We start from the raw sequence: 25,547 nt of genomic DNA, 5'->3' as shown, positions 1-25,547 counted from the left end.
TTGGGACATAGTAGATACATGTATGGGGAAGTGCACAACACTTTCGGATTTTTGATATGACCCCTCGGGGCCGGGCCAAGGGGTTGGGGTCATGGGGGTCGATTTAAAAAAAAATGTATTTGCCATTGTACATGGTAAATTCTTTTATAAAGAACTTTCTTATGTGGCCCCCATGAGTGACATACAGTCAACACCAGGTGAAGTAGCGTGCGCCAGTAATCCGGCGACTCGAAGGCTTGGGTTGGAGGATCGCTTGAGGACGGGAGCTCTGCGCTGGGCCGTGCTATGAGAGGGTGTAGGGCAGCCCGGAATCATGACGAAACCCAATCCTTATCCCTGTGACGTAAGAGGCGACCATGGTTGCGTCAGGAAGGGCATCCGTCAGGAAGGGCATCCGGCGTAAAACCTGTGCCAAATCAGTATGCGGATCATAATGGATGATCCGCTGTGGCGACCCCTAACGGGAGCAGCCGAACGACGAACAACAACAACATGACTGACAAACAGTCACAGGTTTTACTGCATTTATCTAATTGATTATGAATAATTATAATTAATATTATACACAGTTCATTCCTATGATTAATTTGCTGGACAGTGTTAAATTAATGTTTCATGAAATGTTGACATGCTTGCAATGACTTCTGATTGAGTAAACGTAGTAAGTCTTTGGTCATTAAACACATCAAATAGAAAAGAATAGTCAATCCATTTTGCAAGATAAAATTTCACCTGGCGTTAATGGGACAAAGCAGTGCACTCGGGAATATGTGATGGTGTGCCATGGACAACGTATTTCTAGTTCCGTATGATTTAGGCAGACGATGTAAATCTTAATTTTTTTTTTTAATAAAGTGTGTTTTCTTGCCTGTTTCTCTTTATTTTTGGTTGCATAGAAAGTTATTTTCTCCCAATGTAAACATTCGGTGTAGTTTAATATGGTTAAGATCATTGAGGTTGTGTCTTCTGCCCTCTCCACAAAATTTCAAATGTCACAAACACGTTTTCACTTTTCTCAGCGTGAAAATTTACACTTTTACAGTCTGCTATATGGAGCTTATAGTTCTTATGTGTGCACGTAGGATGCACCAGATCATCTCCTTGCAGTCTGGAAGCATACCACAAGAGTCATCCATTAGCACTGTTGTGAAACTCCATGTTTTTGCTTTTGTTATCAGATTTTGGAATGGGATGTTCTCGCGAATCTTGGAAAAGGACGGTTTGGAACCATATTGGACGCAAAGAAAGTTCACTCCGATAAAAAGGTACAAGGATACACTTCCTGTTCTTTCCTTTCAGTTTCTTTGAGCTCGACCACAGCTCGTGGAAGAGTGTAAACACAGCCACTGTACAATCATTACCACTCCTGTGATGGTTGAAATTAGGTCATCGTCACGATAATTCACGGTCTGGTGTTTGTTTGTGGGTTTGTCATGCTCCTCCTCCTACAGTTCTGGGCTGATTACATTTAGACTTGCTGCAAAGGAATAGGGTGACCCCAATTAGTGTGTCGGGTTATTTTTTATCTTTGCCGGTGGTCTTTTGGAGGTGGGGCGAGGGATGGTATGCAAATTCTCCATGTAAATGTGTACCGTGTAGCGCCGCCTTCAGGTGGGGGAGGGTCTTCCAAGTCACATCATTTACAGCACAATATTCCTGTCGCCACATTTTCCAGTGCAATGAAGTGTTTGAGAAGAGAAGGTATGTTTTTGCTTCATGCATGTAACCCGGGTGATTTCTTTGTTGAAACAGCTGTTTGTTATCTATACACCACCCAAATAAAAGGTATGTGTCAGAAGAACGTTTTGTATTGTTGCGGGTCGCGCCCGCCAGCGTGCGAGCGGCCACGTAACTCGAATTGCGGCACGTCGCCCACCGGACGGACAATTCTGTCGTGACCCTCTCGGACCAACGCCGGGAGCTAGTCACGGGTGGGCCTTTCGGCCTCACCACGATCGTGCCAATCGGCCCCCGCGTGGGATAGGGTTGTTCGCCAAATACGACCTTCCTAAGTACCCACGCGGAGGGTAGACCGGGCGATCGCACCTCGCCGCAGATCGACTCCGGACACGGGCCACTTAAGCGACCCGTTGCGTACTATCGGGATAACCGAGCGGTGTCAACGTCGGCCTCGACGGTTCCGAATAATTATCAGGCGTTTTAAGCCCACTACCAACCCTTTACGTGAAGCAATATGGAGATTCAATTAAAGAAAAGACGAAGCGAAACGGGAAAAACAGTTCAACATAATGCACATTTATTCCGCGGCACACGGAGAGCACACATACTGTATACAACTACAACAATTATGCACCAAAAGCAGATGCTACAAAAGAAACACAACAATGCAGATCTACTACCGACTACGCGAGCACACGGCAACACTTACACGGTTTTACTTTACAGGCAGCGCCGACAACACATTTACTCAAAAGCAAAAGAAAAGGGCCACCCTCAAAGACAAGGGGGCAGACGGGGCCTGTGGGCCGCGAGACCGGGTGGATCCTTCCCGTGTCTTGTGATGAGCCGCAAATGTGGCGGCGCCCCGACTCCGCGCTCCTTCGCGGGTTTCGTTGGCACTGCTTGGAGTGGGGTGGGAACGGGGCCCCTTTTCGCACTATCTCAGCGCGGGGGGAAAAAGGGGGGATTGTTGATGCTCTGGGGAAAGAGGATAGCTGGCTTGCTTGGGTCCCGCGACGAGCGACTCCACTGCGAGCTCGTCGCCGCCCGCCGTCTTCCTTGCCTTGGACCCGAGCTATTCGAGCTCCTCCCCAATTCTCCTCAGCCGACTGGAGCAAACCACCTCGACCGCGCTCCCGGCTTCACGCTTCCCCTCTCTGCAGCAAACCACCTCGACCGCGCTCCTGGCTTCAGGCTTCCCCTCTCTGCAGCTCCCCGACAGACTCTGAACCCCGACAGACTGCCACTCTCCAGACCCGACTTGACTCACGGCTCCACAGACTGCTCCTCTCCAGAACCGACTTGACTGCCTCGACCCTTTCTCCAACTCCCTAAATTCGCCCAGCGCTCGGCGCTTTATCGTCCGGCAGGAGAACCCCTATGCAAATTTCTGGATCAGAACGAGCTCGGGGGTGGAGCCACGCTCGCCCATTGGACGGAGAAAAAGGGGCGTGAGTCTCCCTGATCCACGAATTTGCATATATCGATTCTACTCCGACGCGCCTGGAGGCGGGGCCAAACCGTCCCTCGCTTCCTGATTGGACGGATCAGAAGTGGGCGTGTATCATTCCTGATCCGACTTCTCCTCGGAAAGGCCGCTATTTGCACCCGCGGCTCAGCGCGCGTCCCGCACGAAGCCAGGACAGCCTGACGCTCGGTGCCCACATGCGGTGCGGGAATGGCCGCAGAAGGAGAGGCAAAGGTGGTGGAGGGTTTAAAGTGCTGGTCCATGGCCATGGCGACGTTTGGAATGGCGGTGATGCGATGTTTGCGGGAGCGAGTTGTGAAGGTAAAGATCGTGGCTGTTGGCGTTGTTGTTGTTGTGAAGCGGCGTTGCGGTTGGTGGTTGTTGTGTGATGGCGGTTGAGACGTGGTTGGTTCAAAATAAAGATAGAACAGAAAAACGGCTATCGTAAAGGGTCGCAGCCCGAATGAATCACATTTATTCCCTCTAAACAACGGGTTTGGGGATAACTACACATGTACTTACAGAGATATCTCACCTACGGGACCTGAATGGTGGTTTGCGAATTTCCTCAACCGCAACAGTATGTTTGGAATAAGATCGCCCGTCAGGTGGGTACTCTGCTCATCTGGACTAATCTTGTGAAGCTGCCTTTCAAAATAATTATAATTAATCACACAGTTCTCATCGAGATACCCACATGTATGATGGAATATTTTAGCTTATCCCAATTTTTTTCCTCCTTCATCAGTTTCTGCATGAATGAAAATTCACAGAAAGTAAGAAAAATATCCACTTGTTGTGGGCTGCAATTCCCACCCATGGGAATTCACTTAACCTGTTGAAACATTATCCCACAAAAAGACACAAAAGTATAAAATAAAATAAAATTTACAGCATCTTTAAACTTCTGCTTATCAAAACAATGAAAACTTGTCAATCAAGTTCAAAACCTTGTCAATCAGTTTGAAGAACGATTCCCTCACGAGTAATCCACATTTGTATAGAAAGTTAAAAAATCAAAAACTTCAACTGACTTGATATAAAGGTATCTAATTCTGTCTAAAAACTCGAAAGTATAATTTATGCTCCAGAAAGAGTTTATACCAAAATTCTTCTCAATTGTTTAATAATATTTCCTGAACTGTTCCAAAACAACTTGTAAGCCTGAGTGAACTGGAAAACCGATAACTGTTTGGTGGAACACGACCTGGCACTCGCGATTAACCGACACTTGTACGGGTTTTTAATGAAGAACTATGACGTATTGTTGCGAATCTGGAAGCCATGAGCACACAACATACAGGTCCTATAGATTAGTTATATCGGTAAGTACATGTTGCCAGTTAGGGTCCCGTCCCTGGTCTCATGGGTAATTAAATGTTCCTGCGCTGTGGAGTTATTTTAATAGTCAGGTTTTCTTTTCGTTTATTTTTACACCAACATCAACGCCGACCACACCGCATCATCCTCACCTTCACTTCGCTCACTTCACCTCACTCTGGCCGACGTCATGATGGGCGGAGTTCAAGGAGGAGCCGCGTGGCGGCCCTCGACCAATCAGCGTGCAACGAGTGAGGTGACCGTCGCCCGGCCAATCAGATCCTGCGACAGGAGGAAAGGGCTCCGCGTGATGTCACCACGCCCCGGGCCAATCAAGGAGCTTGCCGCCCGTTTTTGGCCAGTGAGAGAGACGAAGAGCGATTTGTGCACCAAAACCTGCCAGTGAGAGAGGGAGGGTCGCGAGGAGGTGCCCCCCCCGAACAGGGGGGTATAATTATCGGCACGGTCTGCGCGCATGGGGGTTCTGGTTCTGGCTAGAAGTGCGTGCACGGGGGTTCTGGTTCTGGCAAGAAGTTCGCTCAGGGGTTCTGAGGGTTCTGGCAAGAGGTGAACATCTGCACGCAAGGTGGTGGAGCGCAAAAGCGTCTGCGCACGAGGTGGTCGGGGCAACGGAGGGTCTTCTCCTGCCAGCTTTCGCCCTGTCGATTTCGTTCGCCTGGAGCCATGTCGTGAGGGCGTCTGGATCGTGCTCGGGGTCCAGTTCTGCCTCGAGGACCTGGTCCTTGAAGACCGCACGAGGCGGACAGGTCCAAGACAGGCCTCAATAAAGACCATTTTGGTCCGATTCTTTTGGGTGTGTGCGTATGTGTGTTTGTGGCGTCAATCTCTAAGTAGTGAATGGTATAAGTGCGTTGCTGTACATACGTGCATTTCTTTTGACCGGTTTAACTCTGCCCTTATGTGCTCCCCTCATACCCTCATTGTGAATTAATACCCCGATTGTGAAATATATCAGCTCGTTCATGTCTTTTCCTCCATTGGCTTAGTGTGCTGCGTGTTGGAGAATTAGCCAGGCTCAGGTCAGCTATGGGAGCATGTGCCAGAACAGCACGTCGCTGCGTCCACTTTCCGCCGGTACTCCAGGGGCCTCTGTCTGGCCATCCCCCAGGCAGATGCCAGGCCCATCCCCATCTCCTTGAGATGATGGTCAACCTGTTGGAACCATTAGGCACGTGGTCGACCCACTGGCCTCCTCCACTCATGAGACTCCCTCGCTGAGAGAATCTGGTGAGCAGGATCAGAGTCAGGAAAACGAGCCACATGTCCATACAGCCCCAACTGACGCTCACAGACTATGCAGGTAACAAATCTCATCCGAGTCTCTTTCAGCAACCGCTCGTTGGACACAAAATCCGACCAGCGATAGCCAAGGATTCTCCGAAGAGACCTGGTACCAAAGGAATTAAGTCTGCCTCTCAGATCCTTGGTCAGAGTCCAAGTCTCGCACCCATAGAGCAAGACTGGAAGTACCAAGGACCTGAAGACTTGGACTTTCGTCCTCCCGCACAGGTACCGGCAGTGCCATACCCCATGATCCAGTGAATCCATGACTCCCCAGGCCCGACCCAGACGTCTATTGACCTCTGACTCGCAGCCAGCAGAGACATGATTATCACTGCCAAGGTAAGTGAATCTCTCCACGACCTCAACATCCTCACCACAAACAGACACAGACAGGACAGCAGCATCCAAGATGTCACCGAAAGCCTGGATCTTAGTTTTGACCCAAGAAACCCGTAATCCCAATGGCTCCGACTCCTCATTCAGCACCTCGAGGGCCCCCAAGAGGATGTCTAAAGTCTCCGTAAAGATGACTGCATCATCTGCAAAGTCAAGGTCCGAGATCTTGACATTCCCAAATGACGCACCGCAACTTGATCTCTCCGACATCCTCCCGAGAATCCAGTCCATACAAGTGCTGAAAAGTGTGGGGGCAAGTACACTTCCCTGACGAACTCCAGTAACAACTGGAAATAAGTCAGAGATGGTACCACCACACTTCACAGCACTCTCAGTACCAGAGTAGAGTTCAGACATCAGATCGATCAGTTTTGGTGGCACCCCACGAAGACCAAGTATCCTCCAGAGGACATCCCGATTCACTGAATCGAACGCTTTACAGAGATCAACATAGGCTGCAAGCAGCCCCTGCCGAAACTCTCGTCTGCGTTCGGTGAGGACACGAAGTGCAAGGATACGGTCAATCGTTGACCTCTTTGGTGTAAAGCCTGACTGCTCTGGACGCTCGTGCTCAAGCAGATGGTGGCGAACCGTATCGAGAATTATCCGAGCAAAGACCTTGCCCGGCACTGAGAGCAGCGTCACCCCTCGGTAGTTGTTGCAGTCTTGGCGATCACCCTTCCCTTTCCAGAGAGGGACAACAAGGCCCCTCTTCCGGTCAGTTGGGATGATGCCTGTGTTCCAGGCAGAGCACAAAACTGCATGCAACGACATGAGTGCAGCATTTCCACCAGCCTTGAGAAGTTCGGCATGGATGCCACAGATCCCTGGAGCTTTGCCCCGTTTCAACTGGTTCACCGCAGCCCGTGTTTCCACAAGCGTAGGTGGACCACAGTTGATTCGAGGGTCAGCAACAGGGATTGTAACACCCTTGACGTCCAACTCGACAGCTGGGGGATCAGCCTGGTACAACCGCTCAAAGTAACCGGTCCAGTGGGCCTTCACTTCAGACTCCTCTGTCAAGAGCCTACCACTCTCTGCTCGAACTGCAGTGCTCCGAGGGATGTGCTTGGATGAACGTAATGCGTGAATTCCCCTGTAAGCGGGACGAGAATCACCTGTCCACAGGTGATGCTCTACCCCCTCACAGATTCCTCGCACATAGGCCTCCTTGTCCACCCTCAGTGCATGTACAGTTTTACGCCTCAGCTCCCTGAACAGCTCAGCTCTGCCATTCAGCCTGGCCCTGCGACTCTGTTCAATGGTATCCAGTGTCCCTTGAGAGACAAAATTCTTCTTTGCCCTGCGGTGAGTTCCAAGACATCCACCGGCAACATCAAGGACGGTGGTCTTGAAGGTAATCCATAACTCTTCAGGACCCCCCAAAGCACCCAGTCCCCCAAGTGTCCACTCAGCCTGTTCGCAAACTCCTCAGCTGCTCTCTCATCCCTGAGCTTGGTAACATCCAGCCGAGGCTGGGATGGTACCATTCTCCAGGATTTAAGGTGCAGCCTTAGAGTTGCTACAACAAGCCTGTGGTCAGTATTGAGGAACTGAGCACTCCGGTAGATCCTGCAGTTCTGGATGATCCTCCAACGACCGTCAATGAGGACATGGTCAATCTCCTTTGCCACACCGCCAGCGTTGGAATACCAAGTCCAGCGATGAGCTTGTGGGCGCTGAAACCATGAACCAGCCACCCTAAGTCCATGACTTCTTGCAAAGTCAAGGAATTTAGTGCTATTCTGGTTCATAGTTCCTGACCCATGGGGACCAACACACACCTCATAACCGTCCCTATCAGTTCCAGTCGATGCATTGAAAATAGCCAGGCTGTTGCTGCTATAACGGGATATTTGGGACCGACGGACCTCGGCGATAAACCGCTCGGATCACACACGGTTCAAGTACGCGAAACGGCTCGTTCCGTACGGGTGCCGTCGAGGGTGTGGAGAATCGGTAAATCGCCACGTGGTCTCTAGGTATTTTGAAAATTGGTGAATAACCGCGTACCACGTGGTAGAAATATTGACCCTTCACGGTCCGATAAGGGACCCGTACTTCTCGGACTTTTCCGAAAAAGTGCGATCGAAATTCGGGTGATCGGTCGAGCAGACTCTGCTGCTCCATCTTGCGGTCGTGCTCGCGGCCGACGCCCCGGCCCCGCAATAGTATGACCGCCTATCCGTAAGGAATAAAACGTTCACTCATGTGATGTCATAGGTCACATGGTTTGGAAGCCATATTGGATTTACCCTGAAGCCGACAAAAATCTTCTTCTCTAGAACGGCTGGAAACATTGAGGGGAAATTTCACAGGAATGTTCTCCAATCCTTTGGTGTAAAAATTTGTGAAGGAGTAATTGATTGGTCACATGGTTTGGCAGCCATATTGCATTGACGAAAAATATTAAATTATGTTTTCTCTGGAACAGCTTAATCTATCACCATGAAACTTCACATTGATGATCGAGTCGTGATGAGGAATATAGGTTTTAAAGTTCAACCTAATCGGATACATGGTCTGGCAGCCAGAATTATTTAATTTTTTGATTTGGGTTCTTTTTGATGTACAGTTCTTGGACGTGCCCGTATGTGCGTGGCCGTACGTGCGTGGCCGTGCGTGCAAAAAAAAGAAACTTTCAAACCGCGTGCCAGAAACAACAACCACGCCAGGCCGTTCCTTCGCTCTCGCGTGCCCGTATGTGCGTGGCCGTACGTGCAAAAAAAAAAAACAACTTTCAAACCGCGTGCCAGAAACAATAACCACACCAGGCCGTTCCTTCGCTCTCGTAAACTACGACTGGATTGGGGCATTGTGTTTATCTATAAATGCGCATAATAAATCGATAAATTATTAGAATACAGTAAGTCATCACTATCCGGAAGTGATGCGTGTCCGTACGGAATGTTCACATGCATTCCACGAATTATCGCTTGTATTGAAGTAACAACTGCTGTGATACTTGCACACACAGAATTAATTAAAATCAAGTTTACCTCCCTGTCTTTGCTTGCCATGACATTCGCTGCCATTGACCATTGCCACTCCTACGCCACGGTAACTAAGGCACCGATCCCCATCATAACCGGCACTGCACGTGACGTCATCGTGGGCTGGCCATCATCGTCGGCTGGCCGCACACCGGCCTACGCAGCCACGCCTACGCAGCAACGTGTCCTTTCATTGGTTGGTAAATAAATGGCCATAACTTGGGAACCACTTGTCCGATTTATATCAAACCTTGAAAAGGCACATCCACAGGGCACCTGCAATATACCTGGCAAGTTTTAATTAGATTGGACCAGTGGTTGTCGAGAAACAGCGGACACACACACACACACACACACGCACACACGCACACACGCACACACGCACACACATACATTGCTGGAATTATAGATACCAATACGTGCCCATAAAAAAATAATAAATAAATAAACCACACAGGCCGTTTCTTCGCTCTCACGTGCCCGTACGTGTGTGACCCGGAAGTTCGATATTATTCACAGTTACGATTATTCGCAATTTCGTTTTAATACCCAATTATTCAATTAGCGCCAACGTATTTTACCTTTTCGCAATGTTGTGTCAAGGAAAAACAAAAAGAGAAGAGAAGAGAGAGAAAAAAAATTACTTCCTGGTTCGGAGCACACCAGCACTCTGATCTTACCGAAATTTATACACTGTCTAATATGAAAATGATCATAACTTGGGCAATTGTGTTTATCTATAAATGCGCATAAGAAATCGAGAAATTATTAGAATACACGAAGTCATCACTCTCTGGAAGCCCGTCCTTTGTAACCCGCAATGGGGAACACGGCTGAGCTTATCTTCCTCATCGGCCACGCCCACGCAACAACGTGTCTTGTCATTGGTTGGTAAATAAATGGCCATAACTTGGGAAGCACTTGTCCGATTAATATCAAACCTTGAAAAGGCACATCCACAAGGCACCAGTAATATAACTGGCAAGTTTCAATTAGATCGGACCAGTGGTTGTCGAGAAACAGCGGACACACACACACACACACACACACACACGCACACACGCACACACGCACACACATACATTGCTGGAATTATAGATACCAATACGTGCCCATAAAAAAATAATAATAATAATAAATAAATAAACCACACAGGCCGTTTCTTCGCTCTCACGTGCCCGTACGTGTGTGACCCGGAAGTTCGATATTATTCACAGTTATGATTATTCGCAATTTCGTTTTAATACCCAATTATTCAATTAGCGCCAACGTATTTTACCTTTTCGCAATGTTGTGTCAAGGAAAAACAAAAAGAGAAGAGAAGAGAGAGGAAAAAAATTACTTCCTGGTTCGGAGCACACCAGCACTCTGATCTTACCGAAATTTATCCACTGTCTAATATGAAAATGATCATAACTTGGGCAATTGTGTTTATCTATAAATGCGCATAAGAAATCGAGAAATTATTAGAATACACGAAGTCATCACTCTCCGGAAGCCCGTCCGTTGTAACCCGCAATGGGGAACACGGCTGAGCTTATCTTCCTCATCGGCCACGCCCACGCAACAACGTGTCTTGTCATTGGTTGGTAAATAAATGGCCATAACTTGGGAAGCACTTGTCCGATTAATATCAAACCTTGAAAAGGCACATCCTCAGGTCCCCAGCAATATACCTGGCAAGTTTCAATTAGATCGGACCAGAGGTTGTCGAGAAACAGCGGTCACACACACAGACACACACACACACAGAGATTGCTGGAATTATATAAATATATATATATATATATATAAATATATATATATATATAAATATATATATATATATATATATATATATATAAATATATATTGTTGTGGTTGAGGAAATTCGCAAACCACCATTCAGGTCCTGTAGGTGAGATATCTGTAAGTATATGTGTAGTTAGCCCAAACCCGTTGTTTAGAGGGAATAAATGTCATTCATTTGGGCTGCGACCCTTTAAGATAGCCGTTTTTCTGTTCTATCTTTATTTTGAACCAACCACGTCTCAACCGCCATCACACAACAACCACCAACCGCAACGCCGCTTCGCAACAACAACAACGCTAACAGCCACGACCTTTACCGTCACAACTCGCTCTCGCAATCATCGCATCACCGCCATGCCGGGCGTCGCCGTGGCCAGGGACCGCCACAATGGACCCTCCACCGCCTTCACCTCTCCTCCTTCTGCCGCCATTCCCGCGTCGCTTGTGGGCACCGATCCTGGACTCGTGCGGGGCGCGCGCCAAGCGGCGGGTGCAGGGAGCGGCCTTTCCGGGGAAGGTGGATCGGGAATGATTCACGCCCACTTTTCCTCCGTCCAATGGGGGATTGTGGCTCCGCCCCCGAGCCGATCCTGATCCAGGAATCTGCATATGGTTTCTCCTGTCGCACTATAAAGCGCCGAGTGCGGAGCGAATCGGGAGAGTTGGAGAGGTGTGGCAGCGACAGAGAGTTGAGAGTTTCCGTTTCGGGCTCGAGTTGGAGAGGTGTGGCAGCGACAGAGAGAAGAGTTTCTGTTTCGGGCTCGGGCACGTTGTGGCGGCGGCGAAGTGTGGCAGCAGCAGCGCAGCAGCCAAGACGGGGTTTGGAGTCTGTCGGGGAGCTGCGGAGAGGGGAGGCCGGGAACGCGGTCGAGGTCGCAGTGGAGTCGCTCGTCGCGGGACCCAAGCGAGCCAGATATCCTCTTTCCCCCGAGCATCAACAACCCCCCCTGTTTCCCCCCGCGCTGAGATAGTGTGAGAAGGGGGGCCCCGTTCCCACCCCATTCCAGGCAGTGCCAGCGAGGCCCGCGGAGTCGGGGCGCCGCCGCTATTTTGCGGCTCACACCAGACGGGTAGGCTCGACGCGGTCTTGGCCCCAGGCCCGTCTGCCCCCTTGTCGTTGAGGGTGGCCCCTTTTTCTTTTGCTTTGGAGTATATGTGTTGTCGGCGCCGTCTGTGAAGTAAAACTGTGTAAGTGTTGCCGTGTGCTCGCGTAGTCGGTAGTAGATCTGCATTGTGTCTCTTTTGTTGCATTTGCTTTTTGTGCAGAATTGTTGTGTTTCTTTTACATTTGCTTTTGGTGCATAATTGTTGTAATTGTATATGTGTGCTTTCCTTTTGCCGCGGAATAAATGTGCTTTATGTTGAACTGTTTTCCCATTTCGCTTTGTCTTTTCTTTAATTGAATCTCCATCTTACTTCACGTAAAGGGTTGGTCGTGGGCTAAATACGCCCAATAATTAATCGGAACCGTCGAGGTTGACGATAACACCGCTCGGTTATCCCGATAGTACGGAACGGGTCGCTTAAAGTGGCCCGTGTCCGAAGTCGACCTGCGGCGAGGTGCGATCGCCCGGTCTACCCTCCGTGTGGGTACTTAGGACGGTCGAATTTGGCGAACAACCCTATCCCACGCGGGGGGCCGATTGGCACGATCGTGGTGAGGCCGAAAGGCCCACCCGTGACTAGTTCCCGGCGTTAGTCCGAGAGGGTCAGGACGGAATTGTCCGTCCGGTGGGCGACGTGCCGCGATTCGAGTTACGTGGCCGCTCGCACGCCGGCGGGCGCGACCCGCAACAATATATATATATATATTTTTTTTTTTGAATAAGGCTCACTTGGCTGTGCCTGGATGGGTTTGAGAGTAGAGGAGGAGCAGCTGAAATGTGAATCCTATCCACGTTCCTCCTGATGATTTCATCTTAGCTTTTGCTTGTTTGGGCTCCTTCTGATGACTCCAATGCAGGAATTTACCTGTTTGGTCTTCCATTTGATTTGAATTGAATCTATTTTAATCCCATTCCATATTAAATGGAATAACAATGAGAAATGTCATGGGGGTCAGGGTCAGGTGTCCAATCAAAGTGGGGTTGCATCAAAGCGAGACGTCTTGGTACCTGGTCAAAACTGCCATCTAATCAGTTATGAAGTGGCATTTCTAACAAGTTCTGATGATGGTCTGCAATCTCTGATTGTTCTTTCTCGTTCTCAATGTAAATGTGTACGTATACTCATAGTACATTGCCTGGGGGGAGTGGGGTCGTTGAGCATGACCAAAGGCCCCTGTCGTTATTCTCAGGCAGCCTGACCGTACCTGTCCATTTTGTAGTGGATTCCTGGTGATATTGGTGACACAACACAATATGTGGTTGTTCTGAGGGACACAGCACAGCACTGCAAATTGCAATTGCATCTCGACATCGTTTTAGTGGGGCAATTCACCCGTCCTCAAGGATGGGTTCTTTACCACTTTATTTTAACCCACGGAGGCTTCATATCCAATTATTGAGGTGATAGGGTTTGTTTTTCGGCTCACAAAAAACTTTTCTATTATACCACAATTTATTTTGTGAATCAAAATGGATTTTATAATTTTTTCGTCAAGCCTCAGTCATGACGTCAGTTAATGCTTGTTGGAATATGCTTATTATGTTAATGTAATTATTGAATTGTTATGATGGGTGATAATTCTGTCAAACGCATTTGTTTTTCTTCTTACAGCCAATGTCATACGCCAGAAGAGGCTTCAGTGTTGTCAATAAACCCGTGGCCTCCCTCCTGACCGGAACGATTTGCAAAAATCCGATGAAAAGACTTACTATGCAGGTGAGGGTTTGATACCATTATCAATGATTTGATTTGCATGAACAAGCATGTTCACACACACACACACACACACACACACACACACACACACACACACACACACACACACACACACACACACACACATACACACACACACAAACACACACACACACACACACACACACACACACACGGGTTGCTGAGCTCACAGACACACATACAGTGGGGTTGCTGAACTCCTGTTATTGTGGAGCAAAATGCTTTTGTTCTCTTCTGATGGCCTTTCCTTGTCGTGTTTATATTTCATTCCAAGACATCCATTATTATGTTTTACAGGACATTTTGTTTCAGACTTTGTTCAACAATATTCAAAGACCCCAGACAACCTGCCATGTTCAAGCTGCTGAAGGTAACCAACCAGCCTTCCTTTTGTACTCTTTAATATCGTCATTTCTTATTGTTTCCCGGCAAGATGGAGGCTCAGGAAGAGCAAGAAGAGAGTATGACCTGATAATAAGGCAGCGGAGCAACTCTTGGACAAAATAAACGAGAGCGAAGTTGATGGTGCACCATCGCAAATCCCCAAGCTTCCCACGAAAAGCAAAGTTGACAGATGGCAAAGGGTTCCACCAGGAATGATCCAATATCAAATTTTGAGTTAAAAAAAAAATAAATTGTGACCACTGTGACCCTCAGTCCCCACCCTCTGGGGCCTGAATCAGGGGTCAAATCCAAAAATACATTCGTTAAATATTCACGGGTCCTCCAATGACCCTGATTTTTAGCTCGCCTCTAACGTAGTTCGGGGAGCTTATGGGATATGGGATGGCGTTTCGTCCGTCCATTCGTCCACAAGTACGAGCAACTTCTCTGAATCTCCACACATGATTTCGCTGAAACGTTGCCACAACCTTCATCACCCTGGATGTATTAAATTTGTTTATGGCATTACAAAAAATGGGGCCCCGTGGGTGTCTACAGGGGTTGCCCCCCAAAATAGGAATTTCCTTCATTCTCAGAAATTACACATGCAATTCCTATGAAACTTGACCACGACCTTCATCACCCGTGATGTAGCAAAGTTTGTTCATGGCATTAAAATAAAAATTCAAAGGTAAACCACATTCCCCCTCCCTCCCCCCCCGCCTCCCTCTGTGGACCCCTCCCTCTCCGCAGACGATAAGCTTTGGTCCATCATGGGTGATGAAGGTTGTGGTCAACTTTCATTCAAATTGTTTGTGTGGTTTCGGAGAAGAAAGCAAATACATATTTCAGGAAGCAAGCCCCTGTATACCCCCCTCAGACCCCGATCTTTTTTTCTTTTTTATGTCATGAACAAACTTTAGTACATCACGGGTGATGAAGGTTGTGGTCATGTTTCATCAGAGTTGCATGTGTAGTTTCTGAGAAGAAAGAAAAATTCTCTTTTGTGGGGAAACCCCCAATAAACTGTCTCCGTCGACCCCTTCAGACCCCAATTTTTTTACATATTTTTTCATGCCATGAACAAACTTTGGTACATCACAGGTGATGAAGATGTGGTGAAGTTTCATCGAAATCGTGTGTGTAGGTTCAGAGAAGAGGTTACAAGTGTTTGCAGACGGACTGATGGACTGACGGACGGACGACGCACCATCACATGAGCTCTCTGGGATGACGTTCCACGTGAGCTAAAGAGTTGACAGTTGTATAACCAGTTTGTGCTAGAAACTGCAAGTTACCACAGCATGGCTCTTTAAACTAAACAACCAGTAATTTCCCGAGTACTTACGATGTTCCTCCAGGTGTCAAATCGAATTTCAACGTTGATATGTCACGTTTTTACTCTGCTCTACACTTACAATTCGCACCTGGCAACACGAAACATTGCATAGCACTAAATACTAAAGAACTTGACACACGTTGAATGCACAGAACACAATACACAGCGAAACAATGCATATAACAACATAATACGCAGCCTAACAATCCACATAGCAACACAATACGCAGCCAAACAATGCACATCATAACATAATACGCAGGCTAACAATCCACATAGCAACACAATACGCAGCCAAACAATGCACATAATAACACAATACGCAGCCAAACAATGTACATAACACAAAACACAGCCAAACAATGCACATCACAACACAAGATGCAGCCAAACAATGCACATAACAACACAATATGTAGCCAAACAATGCACATCACAACACAATATGCAGCCAAACAATGCACATCACAACACAATATGCAGCCCAACAATGCACATCACAACACAATATGCAGCCAAACAATGCACATAACAAAACAATATGCAGCCAAACAATGCACATAACAACACACTATACAGCCAAACAATTCACATAACAACACAATACGCAGGCAAACAATGCACATAATAACATAATACGCAGGCTAACAATCCACATAGCAACACAATACGCAGCCAAACAATGCACATAATAACACAATACGCAGCCAAACAATGTACATAACACAATACAGAGCCAAACCATGCACATCACAACCCAAGATGCAGCCAAATAATGCACATCACAACACGATATGCAGCCAAACAATGCACATAACAACACGATATGCAGCCAAATAATGCACATCACAACATGATATGCAGCCAAACAATGCACATCACAACACAATATGCAGCCAAACAATGCAAATAACACAATACGCAGCCAAACAATGCTCATCACAACACAATATGCAGCCAAACAATGCACATCACAACACAATATGCAGCCCAACAATGCACATCACAACACAATATGCAGCCAAACAATGCACATAACAACACAATATGCAGCCAAACAATGCTCATCACAACACAATATGCAGCCAAACAATGCACATCACAACACAATATGCAGCCCAACAATGCACATCACAACACAATATGCAGCCAAACAATGCACATAACAACACAATATGCAGCCAAACAATGCACATCACAACACAATATGCAGCCAAACAATGCACATCACAACGCAATATGCAGCCAAACAATGCACATAACAACACAATATGCAGCCAAACAATGCACATCACAACACAATATGCAGCCCAACAATGCACATAACAACACAATATGCAGCCAAACAATGCACATCACAACACAATATGCAGCCAAACAATGCACATAACAACACAATATGCAGCCAAACAATGCACATCACAACACAATATGCAGCCCAACAATGCACATCACAACACAATATGCAGCCAAACAATGCACATAACAACACAATATGCAGCCAAACAATGCTCATCACAACACAATATGCAGCCAAACAATGCACATCACAACACAATATGCAGCCTAACAATGCACATCACAACACAATATGCAGCCAAACAATGCACATAACAACACAATATGCAGCCAAACAATGCACATCACAACATAATATGCAGCCCAACAATGCACATCACAACACAATATGCAGCCAAACAATGCACATAACAACACAATATGTAGCCAAACAATGCACATAACAACACAATATACAGCCAAACAATGCACATAACAACACAATATGCAGCCAAACAATGCACATAACAACACAATATGCAGCCAAACAATGCACATAACAACACAAATACAGCCAAAGAATACACATAACAACACAATATGCAGCCAAATAATGCAAATAACACAATATGCAGCCAAACAATGCACATAACAACACAATATGTAGCCAAACAATGCACATAACAACACAATATACAGCCAAACAATGCACATAACAACACAATATGCAGCCAAACAATGCACATAACAACACAATATGCAGCCAAACAATGCACATAACAACACAAATACAGCCAAAGAATACACATAACAACACAATATGCAGCCAAATAATGCAAATAACACAATATGCAGCCAAACAATGCACATAACACAATATGCAGCCAAACAATGCACATCACAACACAATATTTAGCCAAACAATGCACATAACAACACAATACGCAGCCAAACAATGCACAACACAATATGCAGCCAAACAATGCAAATAACAACACAATATGCAGCCAAACGATGCACATAACAACATAATACTTAGTCAAACAATGCACATCACAACACAATATGCAGCCAAACAATGCACATCACAACACAATATGCAACCAAACAATGCACATAACAACACAATATGCAGCCAAGCAATGCACATCACAACATAATACTCAGCCAAACAATGCACATCACAACACAATACTTAGTCAAACAATGCACATCACAACACAATATGCAGCCAAACAATGCACATCACAACACAATATGCAACCAAACAATGCACATAACAACACAATATGTAGCCAAGCAATGCACATAACAACATAATACTCAGCTAAACAATGCACATCGCAACACAATATGCAGCCAAACAATGCACATAACAACACAATATGCAGCCAAACAATGCACATCACAACACACTATGCAGCCAAACAATGCACATCACAACACAATATGCAACCAAACAATGCACATAACAACACAATATGCAGCCAAGCAATGCACATAATAACATAATACTCAGCCAAACAATGCACATCGCAACACAATATGCAGCCAAACAATGCACATAACAACACAATATGCAGCCAAACAATGCACATCACAACACAATATGCAGCCAAACAATGCACATCACAACACAATATGCAACCAAACAATGCACATAACAACACAATATGCAGCCAAACAATGCACATCACAAGACAATATGCAACCAAACAATGCACATAACAACACAATATGCAGCCAAACAATGCACATAACAACATAATACTTCGCCAAACAATGCACATAACAACACAATATGCAGCCAAACAATGCACATCACAACACAATATGCAACCAAACAATGCACATAACAACATAATACTCAGCCAAACAATGCACATCACAACACAATAAGCAGCCAAGCAATGCACATCACCACACAATATGCATCAAAAATGCACATAACAACACAATATTCAGCCAAACAATGCACATAACAACATAATACTCAGCCAAACAATGCACATCGCAACACAATATGCAGCCAAACAATGCACATAACAACACAATATGCAACCAAACAATGCACATAACAACACAATATGCAGCGAAACAATGCACATCACAACACAATATGCAGCCAAACAATGCACATAACAATACAATATGCAGCCAAACAATGCACATAACAACACAATATGCAGCGAAACAATGCACATCACAACACAATATGCAGCCAAACGATGCACATCACAACACAATATGCAGCCAAACAATGCACATAACAACACAATATGTAGCCAAACAATGCACATCACAACACAATATGCAGCCAAACAATGCACATCACAACATAATATGCAGCCCAACAATGCACATAACAACACAATATGCAGCCAAACAATGCACATAACAACACAATATACAGCCAAACAATGCACATAACAACACAATATGCAGCCAAACAATGCACATAACAACACAATATGCAGCCAAACAATGCACATAACAACACAAATACAGCCAACGAATACACATAACAACACAATATGCAGCCAAATAATGCAAATAACACAATATGCAGCCAAACAATGCACATAACACAATATGCAGCCAAACAATGCACATCACAACACAATATTTAGCCAAACAATGCACATAACAACACAATACGCAGCCAAACAATGCACAACACAATATGCAGCCAAACAATGCACATAACAACACAATATGCAGCCAAACGATGCACATAACAACATAATACTTAGTCAAACAATGCACATCACAACACAATATGCAGCCAAACAATGCACATCACAACACAATATGCAACCAAACAATGCACATAACAACACAATATGCAGCCAAGCAATGCACATAACAACATAATACTCAGCCAAACAATGCACATAACAACACAATATTCAGCCAAACAATGCACATAATAGCACAATACGTGCCTCACAATGCACATCACAACACAATATGCAGCCAAACGTTTACTCCTAAATAATTTGTGTCACCTTTCTGCAGGCTTCCCTTTTCTCACCACCTGTGTATTATATCGTTCTGGGTAAAGTTTTGATTATGCTGCTTTAAATCTCTTTAGTCTTCAACGTCAGCGAATAATTTACTCCTCTACTTAATTTCCACCGCCGCTCCGACAAAGTCAGAGATGGGGGACATTAACATGAACTCCGTCCGACCGATCATCCGTCCATGTACTTTTGTGTTTGTGATATTTCAAAAACCATTGAACATTTCGCTTTCATATTACACAGATCTATTTCTCATACCACCCAAAAGGTAGAGGACCTCGAGTATCATGTCCTTGTTTGAACTAGCAACAGAGAGCCATGAACTTGTGTCCAATTAGATCGTAAGACCTCATGTGTAATTAAATACTTTTTTGTTTTCTACATCTATTTTGCACTTCTATTTTCACCTCATCTAAACCTGTTCTTGTTCTTCCTGTTGAGAATTGTGTAAAAATCCATAATCTATGTTAATGAAAAATATCCTCCATTTTTACAGCACCAAGTAAGCAGCAGCCAGCAGTCGTGGAACCCATGAGGAAGATGTCACAGCCGTCCATATTGGAAGCACCCACGGGCAGGCAGGCTGCATTTCCTGTTGAGAGGAAACAGGATGCCCTGGCTGCTGGGGCTGCACCGTCTCGCCAACAGCAGAAGGCTGCACCAACTTCCCAGGGGCAGTGCTCTGTACCGGCAGTCCGGAGGAAACAACCTATACCTAGGCTCCAGAGACCATATCAGGCGGCACCAACTCTCCTGAGGAACCAAGTGGCACCGGCTTCCCAGGAGGAACAGATTGTACTGGCTCGCCGGTGGCAACAGTTTACACCTAGCCTGCAGAGAACGAATAAGGCGGCACCAACTTTTCTGAGGAAGCAAGTGGCAGCGGCTTTCCAGGAGGATCAGACTACACGAGCTCCACAGAGGAACGAAGTGGCACCGGCTTCCAAAGAAGATGTGGTACCTCATGGCAGGAGGAAAGTGGTTGGCCAGCAGAGAAAAACGAAGAGGATAAATCGCTGAATATGACGAGGTAACCTTTCCCACTTTAAAATGTTCACAATTTGTTACCCCGCATCCACAAAGCGAATGGCGGGATTAAGTGATTGGTTCATGTCCGTCGATCTTATCAGTTTATGATCGAGGAACAACTTATTTATATTGAATGTTGTATTTTGAACATGAATAGGAAGACGAGTCTTTCCTTTTACCGTATGTTGGCACTGAATTCGTCCCGATCGCACATGTGCAGAGAAGGGCGATAATTTTTCTACTTTATCTGTCTGTCTGTCTGGGAGTAAAACAAAATTTAAAATCATTCCAGACAGAAAACTTACCGTTTTCACGGATGTCATAATGGACACAAGCAACAGGCACGAAGAACGAATGTAACGTGTTCGATCGGGTGATGTAACACACACTGGGGAAAATGGCGGTGAAACCCGGAATTAATTTATTTAGATCTAAATCTAAATCTTTATTTAAATTGAATTTGATACTTGAAGACTGTGGAACACAAATCGCCTTCAGAATACTTCGAAGAACCATGCTATACAGTATATCGATGTGTAGCATGAGACGGCGTGGCCTGTGGGATGTGCATATCGAGTGAAGAAGTGACCATCAATATGGCGATGTACAGTACGATGCCGATCGATGGTGTGTGTTGTATGGTGATCAATCAAGTCTCCATCTCCTGAACCGCGACTCGGCGTCGTCTTATTACAGTGTATTAGGGTAGTTGGTGTACGACTGCTTCAGTTGTGCTAAATTTCCACACTTTTTTAAAACCAATCTTTGAAATCGTTATTTTATTAAATGTGACGTACGGGAGGGCCTTGCTGTTCGTAGGTTTCCCCTTCGTGGATTTGCTCTATTGCGATGAATTCATTCAGAGGCAAAGTTTGCAGATTGCAGTCAATGCACTCGAATAATTGCGGGTTGGTGAAATAGTTTCCACATTTATTCACCAAATTAATTAACATGGATTGTCTACACAATAACACTCATCATCATCATCATCATCATCATCATCATCATCATCATCATCATCATCATCATGTCTTTATCATCGCCAGCATCAACATCGCCATGACATCATTGGATCAACTTTATCATCATTATAATAAAAGGTAAGTTTCATGATCTTAATAACGCAAGAAAAAAACTTTATTTTATCTTATTGATTCAGTAAAATAAGCCTGTTGTTGCCTTAACGGTTAAGGTGGCTGCACGAGCTTTAGATCTCAGGGTCTTGAGTTGAAATCCCACTCAGCTATTGAATTAATACTAGGTGGGGTTAACTCGACCTGTCATCCTTCCGAGGCCGGCAAGATGAGTGCCAGCATGCTGTTGTACTGTGTCGGAGTGGCGACCCCGTCCAGGATTGTGCCCAATATCCAAGAAGACTGCTGAGGCAGTCAGTACCAATGCTCTGCATAGAGTGTGGTCCCAATGGATGGATGGATGGATGGTCTTGAGTTTGTGCCCCTGTTGTGCTTTTGAAATAACACCATGAGCTCCGTACAAAGTTATAAAAACTCAAGAAAACAAACAAGTTGAAGTCCCGAACCATATTTTCCCCATTACCCCCAAGTTTGCAGATTTTCGGCTCACAGGGATTTTAAAGAATGTAACCCCCGCGAATGGGAAGGCCGTGCTGCATGTACCTGAACATTGTGTGGGGTATCGTGTTCTCTGAACCCTCTTGTTATCTCCGCCGTGGAAGGTGAAGGAGGTTATGTTTTCACCCCTTTCTGTCTGTTTGTTTTTGTCTGTAACACGATATCTCAAAATGTTTTGGACGGATCCGGATGAAATTTTGTGGACAGGTTCGGTGTGTGACAAGGACGAACTGATTAGGTTTTGGTGAAGATCCAGATCCGGATCCGACAACGAGAATTTTTAAAGTGATTCTTCACCATTGAGAGATAGGGTGAAACCGAGAGATAGCACGATATCTCAAAAAGTTGTGGATGGATTCGGAGAGGTGTCCACCAGTTTTGCACAGTGACATGGTGAAATCTTTACCCATTCTTCACTTGAAAATTGCTCTCGTTCTGCCAAGTTTGATGGAAATCATCGATGGACTGCAGTCTTCAAGTCTCATCATAAATGTTTTATTGGGTTCAAGACTCCACCCTCTGCCATTCCATCTCTCATCCCTCAGATCAGAAGCAGCAGCTTCTTCACTCTGCAGATCTTCATAAAATCACAAACTGGTCCAACACTGGAACATGTCTTTCAGTCCTGTCAAATCTCACACTCTCACAATGTCTCTCCAAAAGGACCATTTAGAACCCCTCCCTACCCCCCCCCCCCCCCATCTACGTTCTCAACAATCCTCTGGAAGAAGTCCTTTCATTCAAGCTTTTGGCTGTCACTATCTGCCATGATCTTTCCTGGGAAAAGCCACATCTCCAAGCTGGCCTCCAAAACCAATAGCCGACTGGGCTTCCTACATTGTGTAAAGTCCTTCCTCGGCCCACCTGAGCTCCTGACCACATAACAAGCTTTCATCTGCAGCCTGATGGAGTAATGCTCTCCACTCTGAGCTGGTGCTCTCGCCTCTCATCTCTTCACGCTGTGGAAGCCAAGGCATTAAGGATCATTGGTATCTCCGGCGATGAGTCTGAGTCTTTGTGTTTGTCACTTTCTCACCGCAGGTAGTTCTGTGGTCTTTCTGTCTTCCACCATCTTCTCTCCGGTCTCGAATCCCCCCTCCCCGCTCTGTCTGCGATCTGTCCCGCCCATATTTCTGCAAGGTGCTCAAGGTCTATCAGCATCCCCTTCTGGTAAAACTACCAACATCAAGAATAACTGCTCACCTTCACGATTTCATTCCTCTTTTTTCACCACCTTTGGAGCAAACTCCCACACTCCATTCTGACTCTTCCCTCCAGGTCTTCAAAATAGTTATTCACCACCACCTATCTTCCCATATCCAAAACCTCGATTTGTTCTTCCCCCAGTAATCCACCCCAAATTCCCTGCTTTCCTTCCTGAAAGTCCCTGTCGTGTCCATCTTGTTTGCCCCGTGTACCCCGCCCCACCCCTCTCCCTTCCACAGGTCTCCTCATATGTCTGTTCCCCACTGTTTTGTGCTTCCCTCTCCCATCCCTCTTGTCTCCTGCTCCCCTTGTTATATGTTCTGTGTGTTAGCTCTTATACGAGCCTTGACGTCTTGGTAAAAAGAAGTCAGGACTTCACTGGGCCGCTCAAGAACATTTATTTTCTTCTTATTCAGCCACTCCATTGTGGCGTTAGCTTTGTGCTTCAGGTCAATGTCCTGCTGAAACGTGAATCTCCGACCCAGTTTCAGATTCATGGCTGACCCAAGCAGGTCTTCATCAAGGATTCTCCTGTACTTTGCACCGTCCATTGTCCCTTCTATCCTGACAAGCTTGCCAGTCCGTGCCGATGAAAACAGCCCCATGACATGATGCTGCCACCTCCATGCTTGACAGTGGGGATGGTATTGACTTGCTGACATGTTGTGTCCTGAATCAACACTTCTCCAAAGTATTGACTCAGGGGCTTGAATACTTATGTAAATGAGATATTTCTGCATTTCTCTTTTGATTAATTTGTAAATATATTCTAAAAATATGTTTTCTCTTTGTCATTATGGGGTATTTTGTGTCGATTGGTGACAAAATAATTAAATTTGATCCATTTTAAATTCAGGCTGGAATTCAACAAAATGTGACAAAAGTCAAGGGCTGTGAATACTTTCTGAAGGCACAGTGTATGTGTGTGCAAGCGTGTGCACATGTGAAAGTTGCTGTTGTTGGCTGCAATCTGGTGGAACGGAAACCTCCCTGATCTCGTGTGTGTCGTCAGTTGTTATCTCCATTTTCCGGTTTCAGGGGTTGGACCGAAGTCCTCCCAGGACTCAAAGTATCCATCTTCGCTTCGGTAAAGGATCACGGTTCACGGAGCAAGCTGTTCATCTTTGTTCTCAAAGTTTTGGCCCGAGGGCTCTTTTCAGGATCGTCACCGAACCCCGGACAGCCTCCAATTGTCGTTAGTTTGTGGTAATATTCCCGGGGATGTTTTTTTTAAATCTCACTGAGGTTCTTCTTTATTATTCCTCTTGCTCCAATTATCACTGGTGACGCTCTTCAGCTTCCAAGCTCTTTTGATCTCATTTTGAGGTCTTGGTGTTTGGTCGTGTCCATGCGTGCGCTCGCGTACACGTGCGATCTATTGTTTTTATTTTATTCCCATGCAGACCACAAAAAATGCACTGGATGTGGAAACTCCATCAAGGTAAGTCAATGTTAATGTACCTTTTCATTTCCTCGTTCTATTTGCCATTCATAATGAGGGGGCAGATTTAATCAAACTTACAAACACATTGAACAGAACACCACACATCAATGTTTTATTCGCTTCAGGTAAATTATCCTTCCTGGTTTTGATAATTTATAAGTTTATCTCTGACTATGTTAAGCACAATGGACACAAATAACCATTTCCTCTGGGTTAATCCGTTGGTGTTCCCATCTGAACCCCGAATTTATGTTGCGAAGGAAGACGGGTTCCTTCACAACATGTGTACAAATCCCACATTCAACGCCATTGTTCATTGTCTCCTTCAACCGTGCTGGCACTCAACATAAATGGTCATGAATTGACCAAATAATCATTGCAATTGTTGGATGCCTCAGTCTCATCGTCCAGGTATGCAAGTGATATAAGCTCACAGGGTATGGCTACCAATCTCG

General features: G+C 45.7%; 1 protein-coding gene across 1 annotated transcript; it reads left to right on the top strand.

The window, feature by feature from the left end:
• Window positions 1-1,178: 1,178 nt before the first annotated feature.
• LOC147007050 (uncharacterized) lies at window positions 1,179-21,432 on the top strand (the record flags this gene model as incomplete). Its single annotated transcript, XM_085867599.1, has 4 exons — window positions 1,179-1,265; window positions 13,672-13,776; window positions 14,095-14,167; window positions 20,318-21,432. Coding segments are annotated over 4 exons (789 nt in total), but the record flags the coding sequence as incomplete, so codon positions are not given.
• Window positions 21,433-25,547: the final 4,115 nt, after the last annotated feature.

This window comes from Eptatretus burgeri, unplaced genomic scaffold (assembly GCF_056783735.1).
Source record: "Eptatretus burgeri isolate ZD-2024b unplaced genomic scaffold, Ebu_testis_v1 Ebu_testis_scaffold_842, whole genome shotgun sequence".
In the NCBI taxonomy this organism is placed as follows: domain Eukaryota; kingdom Metazoa; phylum Chordata; class Myxini; order Myxiniformes; family Myxinidae; genus Eptatretus; species Eptatretus burgeri.
Note: the sequence above shows the minus strand (reverse complement) of the source record. Positions and strands in the feature narration are given on the sequence as shown.